General features: G+C 46.4%; 1 protein-coding gene across 4 annotated transcripts in view; it reads right to left on the bottom strand.

Moving 5' to 3' along the window:
* The window catches only part of LOC144151463 (glycerophosphocholine cholinephosphodiesterase ENPP6-like), a 57,876-nt gene extending 50,163 nt beyond the window's left edge, over positions 1–7,713 (bottom strand). For 2 of the 4 annotated variants that reach the window (XM_077682515.1, XM_077682516.1), the window contains exon 1: positions 7,302–7,712. In XM_077682515.1, coding sequence (XP_077538641.1) covers positions 7,302–7,638 — 337 coding nt within the window. In that variant the 5' untranslated portion in view covers positions 7,639–7,712. Of the gene's footprint in view, positions 1–7,301 lie in introns of all 4 variants that reach the window. The other 2 variants (XM_077682517.1, XM_077682513.1) reach the window with 2 other exon arrangements.
* Positions 7,714–9,688: the final 1,975 nt, after the last annotated feature.

A 9,688-nucleotide genomic window follows, 5' to 3' on the forward strand; every position in this document is an offset into this window, starting at 1 on the left:
CAAACTGATTGCGAAATCAACAGCTTAGAAGTTACAACACGACATCGCACCGATGGATCGGCGATGAAACTGTTTTCGCTGCGAAGCGAGAGGACAAGGCGGCGCCGTATTGTTCGACTATGCGTACGGGAGCAACGTAAAGGCCGCAACGTAAAAATTCTAATCTCACGTACGTCCGTGAGTCTCACGTAAGCCTTTTGTGTCCTGCGCATGCGCACTGGTCACCCGTGCAAACTCAACATATGTGGAGCTTCTACGTGCGTGAAACTAAAACTGTCTATTGAGAGGGCTTGGCGAAAAGCTTTATTTCTCTAAATTTGGCTTTTATACAATATATGTTTCAAGGAAGATTACTTATTAAGAAAAATCGAGTTTGTGCGCCCTTCAGCACAAGCACAAACGTCAGTGACACTAAACTGAGCGACATAACTCGGCGACATGTCTCAGCGAGAAGCGATGCGCACGCATTCTCACATGGTAGGAAAAAGCGTAGGAGCCAAGTAGATTTTTAGCGGTGTGGTGTGAGTGTCCGCTTGCCGTCATGTCGGCGCGCCACCGCTTCACGAAACGGCAAAATCGCCAAGACTAACCGGTGCGCGGAGCACGGTGGTTCTGGAATCACTTTTTAAGTAATGCACTTTATAAGCGACCCCAAACCATCCACCGCCGGCGTCGGCGGCGGCGTCGGCGTCCGCAGTGCTCCTCTATATTTAAAGAAGAAACAGCATCCGGCGCCAGGTTTCGATCCGAGGACTTTGCGGGCCGCAGCCCGACGCTCTACCGAATAAGCCACGGACGCGAGGCTGATATCAGTGTTAGTGACGCGCCTTATATCTTTAACGCATTCAAACTACGTCGTCAGCGGCGTGCGTTGGCGACTCAGCGGCGTTATAGCGGCTTGATAACTGCGTGGTGTACACGTGATACTACAAACCCGATGGAAGAGATGGAAGAGAAGGCGGCGAGGCGGTGGGCTGCGGGGGCCGAGCGCAAGCGCTGCAAGCGGGCCGACAACCGTGCATTCGCACTTTCACATTCTCCCCCTCGGGGAAATGCGGGGGAATTTTTGTCGCACCAGCTTATCCTCGTTGAGTTCGCCGCTTTACTCACAACCGTACCTTAGGAAACGTTATAATACTGAGAAAAAGGACTACGGTTTGCTCCGTGTCGCAGCGGCTGTTTGTCAAATGAAACAGAAAATGAGAACCCCGTGCATTGGGTTTTTAGGCGCACCTGACGTTGTTTAAATTATTTTTGTACCCTGCTACCAGGGTTGCTAGGTCTGGCGATTTGTTGCCAAACTGGCGACTTTTCTAGACTCGTAGCCACGGATATTTTAGTGCGGCGAGTTGGCTACTTTCTGACTCCTTTGATTTATATATTTCCTGGCCCTTCCGATGCCCAATTTCCACATACAGGTTCTTATAGGACATTTCAGCGAATTCCAGCTGTTCAAACAAACTGAACAAAGTGCACAGAACAAACTTTTAGATAGATGACGGTTATCCGACAAAGTCTAGAATAGGTACCAACGAAGCGGTCGCTCGAACACACCACCGTACAGCGCTACTTACTGGCAGAACGCGAAATTTATCTCCTATACTACACCTGATGTGGAATGAATAGCGTGAAAGCTATCAAGCAATACAATCAGTTTAAAGTGTAATGCATCAGTAGTTTATGGGATCTTGAGATGTCATGCAGAGTAGTGGGAAGTGTGCACGACGACGTATCATAGGCACGGGAGTCTAAAGAGGCAGCGAAAGTGGTAAAACATGGTCTGCAGCGAAAGCGCACTGAAAGTCACTGATATTCTTTGAGTGCTTTACCTAAACTTGCATATTTTAGCTTTTTTGTAGACAGTAGTCAACCACTGTGGGTCTCCCGTACCACAGCAAACGAGTAAAATTTGTGATACCGTTTTCAACTTCACAGACTTTCAGTATTTCTTCCGCGAAGGTAATCAAAAAGTACCTACTCGCATCGGTGTGCTGAAACTGGCGAGTTTTCTGGCTCCTGTTCAAAGATTAACTTTAAGGTGACCACTTTTTGGGCTATTTTGGGCAATTACCGGGCGGCTTTTCTTTAGGAGGACCTGGAAATCCTGCGCCACCATTATGGCGCTCCTCAAACCACGGGTACAGATTCGGTGTACAATGGCCTAAAGTTTGAATTTTCTATTTAACTTCGAGAAAAGAGCTACCTCAATAGCCGCCACTTTCAGTGGACGTAGGAATAGTTTTAAGAGAAATTCAGCTACGAAACAGGATTTCATTATGGGGAAGTTATATGCCGTTTCCGCTAGTGTTGCATGTCGCTGCGCTGATGGAGCGCTTGGTGGGTTTTGAAGTTGTGGGGTCAGCTAGTGTAAGGGGGTCGCATGGACCGCACCAGCACCAGAAAAGTCCCACTCGTGCTTACTAACAGTGTCGTAGCGAGAAATATATCTCGCGGTGGGGGGGAGGTGTTATACGTACCAAGAAAGTAAACAAAACAATAAAAAAACGACTGCGCCGGACTCCTAAACAATGTCATTTTCTGCATCCATCAATTTTTAAGGGTGTTTTGACACCGAAACGCCCCTATTCCCCCCCCCCCCCCCGCCCCTGCTCATGGCAATACTAGGACAATATTATTTTGATAATTTGTTTATATTAGGGCATAGAGCTCAAATGCTACACATAATCAAAAAGAATACAATGACCAGTTGTTTTTCTATACAGAACATATCTAACTGGTGAATGCACACCGACGTGTGCCCAAGCACGGCCGTGGAGCGTCTGTCGAGTAAGCTTCCCGGCAAGTCCCCTTATAGCCAGTGCCGCTGGCTTATATCATATTAAAACCACGTTCGTGAGGCCATAAAAGGGAATTCTCACCCAGACATTTCTAACCTACGAGAGAGAGATAGAGAGAAAGAAACATTGCTTATAAAGTTCTATAGTCGGAGCCATCATGACCCAGTCCGTCACTAACCCCAAGGAAGTGGGCAGCCAGGAGCTCCTGCTTCGACTTGTCGTCTACGCCATGACTTGAAAACACTCTTTAGTACCGATCAGGTATGCTTTCTCCAGAAGAAAATGAATAAATCACGGAAAGACATGACGGGCTTCCAAGTATATTCTATAGGCACTCGTTCTTCAAAAAGAAGGTTGCCGTTTACGAGGTCATTGCAGACGAGTCTACCCTAAAAATTGGCAAATACAGCAACAGCCTTCTCAACAACAGCAACAACAAACAAACAGCCGCTTTGAGCCAAGGCAACCGCGGCCCAACGTGGGGACGAACAACGTGGTTGACGTGGAACGTAGGACAACCCGGCCTGTTAAGCTCAAGAACGGGGCACCGCAGGCTCCGCGACGGAAAAGCGGGAATACTTAAACAAAAAAGCCTTGGTGGTGAAGCAACTCTCAAATTATGAAAACAACCAAAAGAAAATGACGGCTTAGCGACAATTTATTTGTTTTAGAGGGGGATTACACGACGCTGTCTCGTTTAAATTAGGAAGCACAGGGTGTGCTAGGCGGGCATGTGTTACAGTAAGTGGACAGGAGATGAATGACACATGTAATGGCTACCAACGAAGCCATGATAACCCGAAACAAGCAGATTAGCTTCTTCTATGCAGCAGTGAGATTGAAAAAATCCGGGAAAAGAAATCGTTTTGGCCGACACAAGATAAAGGCAAGTGGAAGCACTTTCGAAGTTTGGTTTCTGGCGTCAGGAAGTGTTTGCGTCTGTTGTCTCAAGGGGGGCAGTTTTTTGTCACAGAACCCTATTCGCCCCCAATTCAGGAGGTTTGATTTTTATCGAATAGGCAGACAGTTGGGGCAGTGACGATGGCAAAGAAGCCGATTACGATGGCATTGAGGATTATTATTACGGCAAGCGCCTTAGAGACCCATTCTGCGAAAAACCGTCGTTGTCTTTTCTCCGGTCGAACAGAAGGATGCCGCTGGAAAAGGGAAAAGTGATCCCTAAAAAATGCCTTTTTGGGCAATTTTTCCGTTCCAGAGACCCATATGCCCCCTTAATATTTCCAGCGGCATCCTTCTGTTCGACAGGAGAAAAGACAACGACAATTTTTCGCAGAATGGGCCTCTAAGACGCTTGCCGTAATAATAATCCTCAATGCCATCGTAATCGGCTTCTTTGCCTCCGTCTCTTTCTTCGCTTTCGTTTTCGGCCTTTTGGCACGTAGTACTTCGACCAGCTTCTTTATTTTACTCACGCGGCGTCACGTTCAATTGTTACGCCGCATGCACTGTGCTACAACTCTTACGGTTTTAGTTCCCATAGTTCTGTTCACTTTGTGAAGCGGGCTCATTAGCCCCTCAAAACTGGCGATTCCTGGCCAATCCCCCACTTTGGTTTGTGCGACAAAAAACTGAGCAAGAACGAAGACTTTTCCCCAGAGCTGGCAATGTGAGAAAATATGTTTGCAAATGTGTGAAAATGGGCGCAGTCTTAGAACACTGGAATGCTACTGCGGAGCCCCAGGTTCAAATCCCATCCCATATCTTTTCATTTACTTGAGGGGGCACACTAGTCTTAAACTTTTGACGTTAAAGGACGATAGTCTTTCTTGGGGTAATTAAACCCAGAAATTTTGGTATGTCTGTCTGCCTGGCTGTCGTGACCCGATTCAGCCACCCGGCCAAAGTAAAACAAGGCTTACGCAATAGTCTTATATAGTCACAGCTAAATCTGCCCGTCTTAGTCCGGTGTAATGTTCATACTTGTCAACATTGCTGAACACGAACAAGACATTACGCAAACATATGACAACTAAATAATGCACAAGTGATATTTTTACTTTCTTTTATAAAAAATCATAGATGCCTGATTTTTGCGAAATGAAAATACTACATCCGCTGCAGAAAAAAAATTCACTCCTCCGTCGCCTGCTGTCGCCCGCACCACTATAGCTTCTGGTCGCATTTTAAGAAATCAAGCGGCAAAAGTGACGAAAGGTTTCACTACATAGGCGCCATGTTCTGCTTAGAACTAACGTGGACTAGGGAAACGCGGTACTATGAGCATTGAAGTAGGGCTGCTCAATTCACGCGTGTCTCCGCCGTACTGCAGCGCTGGCATCGAGGCACCCGCGCTGGAGGAGTGGAACGCGGTAAATTTAAATCGACTTGAGCAAAACTTTAGCGAGTTTACCTTGAGAGGAGCGCGACGGCAGAGGAACAGCATGAGAGGTGAGAGGGAAAGCGAAGGGAGGCATTTACTTGGCAAATGTCGGCAAAGACTATCGTGCTTTGTCGGCATTTGCAACGAAAGGAGCAGATACGCGGCCAATTTTTTTTTTTGTGCTTTCCAACCAATGTTGACGAAACTACATAGATGTATTCAGTTTTTTTAGCTGATTGCAAAGATGTAATCAGTTTTGACGCGAGGTACCTAGTTTCCGAGTTAACCGAAAAAGCTTTTCCTTGATTGTTCTTGAGAACACTAGGGAAAAACTATTCAAAAAAAGACTACCAGCAAGGCGCGAATACATACCAGAAGTTGTGGAGAATCAAATTTGGGAAGCAGATTTTTTTGTTTTGCAATCACATGCACATTTACAACAATCCTCAATTCTAGGTTTGAACTACTCCCGCTGTCCAAATAAAAATAACACTGATTGAACAACTACTGAAACACAAAATGCAAAATCTGCTTCTGTATTGTAGGATTTAAACATTTAGCTTCACAGTGCCAGAGAAATGACCTTCCCAGCTCCACTACATGCTGGAATGTACCGCTCGAAAATTTCATATCACTGCGATACCACTCGTGTTGAAAAAGTGGAGAATTATGGGAAAATTATTATTTCTCTGTTGAAATCGTGCCTGTATGATTTTATAAAAACTTGGTACTGTTCCACGTACGGAATTTTCGTAGGAAAAACTGTGCAAATCAAGGGAAAAGTTATACCTAAAAATGCCTTTTTGGCATTTTTTGGCATCGTATTGGGAAATAAGATGCAGCTTTCAAGGTGTTGTCAGCAAGTATAGCCAGGCTTTCGTCTTCAAAGAACAAGAGCTGACGGAAGCGCTTCGAGGAAGTTTATTGTGATCGTGAAGTGGCACAAGTTGTTTTAAAAGTGCCTTACGTGGCGTCGCATTTTCAGGGGTCTCGCCGCTTTTCCTTGAACACCGATAAACAGCACCATCCGCTTAAGTCGATGAAAGCCAGTGGTATCGAAATACAGCGTTCTTTAGCCGCTTATAACAATGTCAGAAGTTTAGGTGAATACTTCCTTGCAGCACGTCTATTGGCAGTCATCACAACAATAGCCCTACCATACATACGTGACGGCTACGTTCTTTCCCCACTCGCGCACCCGTACAACGCGTAAAATTCCTCCTAAGCCATCGAATGCTTTCCACCTAGAAGCAATTAACAGAAATAAATTTTGCTCTTCTTTTTACCTGCATTATTTTTTTTCAGAATTTCATGCACTCTTTTATTGACATGCCTTGGGTAACGGAACTCTTGCGTACTCTCATTCGGCCACCCCGCCTAGCGAAGCCACTAGTTTTCACCAGAAAAATTACAAGAAGAGGAACTCGGCCTTAGCAGATATAATCATCTTACTAACTCCCTGCTTTATACCAAATGATAATTTTGGTCGTCTATCCCGGTATAAGCGTGCATTGTTTTCATTTATTGACCCTCACCCACGTACCTCATAACCCATCACTTTAACTTAGATCACGGGCCCTACTGCTACATGTTAATAGTGCTACTACAGTTGTCTTATACGCTTTTTGTTATGTTTTGGTTCGGTGGAACAAGTATCAGTACGGCTGTTTACGTTTAATAAGGTATACTAGGCTTTAATTTCTCTTCAGCAGATGATCCCTAGGCAAGGTAGGTCAGGCGGCAAAATCTCCACTCTTAAGTCCTGCGCTGCGGTAAACTAAAAAGGGTAGCGACATCAGCAAAGAGGTACGTAGAAATCCTGTAATGTGACGTAATTGTTGGCACTGTCTCCAGCGCTTGTCCAAAAGCGACCACTTAAGCTCACTCTATAGCGTGCCGGTAAAGAATAATTGCGGTGTGGGTCGACGGTCGACGTTTCTTTCGGTGGTTGGGGAAAGGCCGATTGCTTTTGTTTCCTGAATGCAGTGTCACTTTGTAAGACATCTCGATGCATTGGCACTTTTTACAAAGTTAAGGCAGCTATGCGGAACACGAATTAATTTTGTTTCGTGACGCAACACAAATTCTTTGCGGTTGCTTCCCGAAGATAGTGGATGGCGGTACGGCAGCGTTTTTTCAAATACACGACGCTTGCCACTTACCTGTAGCGAGTGAGTACCAGTTAGGGTAGGAAACGGAAGGGAACACGGGCACGAGACGGTCCGCCTTGACGCCTTGAGCCGCAATCTCGCGGAATCCAGGATAGTCGCCGCGGTCCACGTAGTCCCACCTGAGACCGTCCACCAGGAACACCACCAGCTTCTTGCGGAAGGCCGTTCCGTAGCCACCGCTACTTCCTCGTTTGTCCGAGCCCACGCTGAAATCCCATTGTTCGGGAGGCATCGAGCGGGCGACTTCTTGCGACCACAGTAGGATAAGTAAGAAAGCAGACACGACATGCGGTGCGAGGACCAGTTTGGCTACACCGACTTTTGCCATGTCCGGACACCTTCGCCGGGAGACTTGCGCGGTTGGGAACGTACCAGGCCTCTGGCTCGGAACGTGCAGTGTGCGTTGTTTAAAAAGGTATAGCGAAGTGAGGTTTCATTCTCCACTTAACTAACTCCACCTAAGAAAGCTGTCCTGGAAACGAAAATATTTTGATTGGTGTAGCTTATGTTTCCTTCGGCGCGTGCACAAGCCGGATGTTGACGCTCTTGTGCCAGGAAAGTTTGCATAGCCCCGATAGGCAGGCTCGAAGGAAACGTAAGAGCCACTTGTTCATACGGTCATTTACACCAGGGGTCGAGGGGCTTGAAAAATAAGCGTACTTGACTCTGTCACAACATTTCTCGCATATGCCCCATCGTGTTACACGACTAAAGCGGACGCTTTGACCAGGCTCGGTTACACTGCGTCATGGCTGGATCCCTGACTGCCGAAGGGCGGCTACAGACACAGCATGCATGTTGCTGCAACCCTTTCGAATGCAGGCTTCATGTTCGCTACTTCAGTTGAGACATCTTTCGTCGAAAACATTCGCAAGTGTCACGGAACCAAGCATCTTGGCATCCGCCGATTTCCTTGCATATTATAACGCAGGACAGCAATAAAGGGACCATGCAACACTTTTTTCAACTTTCGTCAAAATGTCAAATGCTTTCAAAACATAGTTAACAGACACATCCAGTACCTATAATGGAGGGTCATAAAGTGCCTTAGCCAAAAAAATACACCCTTATGCCCATCAGATAACTTGGAAACCTGCTCAAAATATTTTCTCTCTTTCCCGTGTCTTGGCGTTCTTTTAGCTCCGATTCTTTTATGTTGCCCCAATAAACGCATTAGATAGCCACTTTATAAAAAAGCTACAACGCAGTGCAGAAACGGAGGGCGGATAGTTCTAGTGCGACGAGCAAATCCCGCAGTTCCACTCTGTGCTTTGGACAACCATAACTTTGACAATGCTTCCGGACGCGAAGAAACGAGTGAAAGCGTTTATCAGAAGTGTTATTGCTCGTCTTGTCGGATATTGCACTGCGTCGGCCAATCGTAACGCTTAAAAAAGGACAATTACATTTCCTGGTCATGCCCCTCGTGGTATCGTTATGCGAATTAACTATCATTCCGGGATCACACAGCTAAGAACGAAACTAAATCGCTAAGCGCCTCTATTTGCATGTGCATTATGAAACTGACGTATTGTGAGATTTCACGAGGTCATTCGCTAGCGAAATGACATCAAAAGTAAGCTTTCTTCACATTGAAAAATTCAGGGCAAGCTGTTTTGACGCTTGCTTTTGGTGCTGCACGCGTTAAACGTATAAAACACCGACCAACCACGGTAGCGCATGTATGTCAACACGTTCATAACTTCCAGCTTATCCGTGACGCCTTGCCACCTGAAACTTGAATTTCACTATAGTCGCATTCCATCCAAGCCAGTCAGGCGCTCATCTCTCAGCATACGGTTCCTCCTAAAAACTGCGGCGTTCACAGCAACGCGCACACGTTACCGTGAAATTAAAGTATACATCACTGCCACACCAATTTAATCGGAGCTATTAAGTGCAGAACACTTTATGGGTTCGCCTTGTCGTCATAGCCCGTTAACGGTCCATGTGACTGCCGCAATCAGGCGACGCAGCCAGATAACGGACTCGAGTAGAGCCTGATGAACCATCGTCAGAGGGTCACGCTGAGGCCAAGGTAAATATAACTGGTAGCGAAGCTTCCATAGAAGCCCATACGTTCAGAAAATGGCGGCTCTTAAGCTGCTCATGGGGCTTAGCGCCATCTGTGTGAGGAGGGAACATTTCCGGCGGAACAAAAAATAAACAGGATGTGACGCAAGATCCGGTCAGAAAGTGACGTCATTTTGGTGGCATTAGCGGGAAAATTTGACTTCAAAATAGCCTTAGCAGGACTCTGATCGCTGAGGGCTCATGTCATTGCCATCTGACGCAAGTTGGTGACCCCTTGGCGTGCGTGCTTCAAGTCAACGCCAGCTTATACTCGTGACTAGAGAAACGCACTCTAGCATACTGTC

This window comes from Haemaphysalis longicornis, unplaced genomic scaffold (assembly GCF_048455015.1).
Source record: "Haemaphysalis longicornis isolate Haplotype H1 unplaced genomic scaffold, Haemaphysalis longicornis Haplotype H1 scaffold_9, whole genome shotgun sequence".
Classification (NCBI taxonomy): Eukaryota; Metazoa; Arthropoda; class Arachnida; order Ixodida; family Ixodidae; genus Haemaphysalis; species Haemaphysalis longicornis.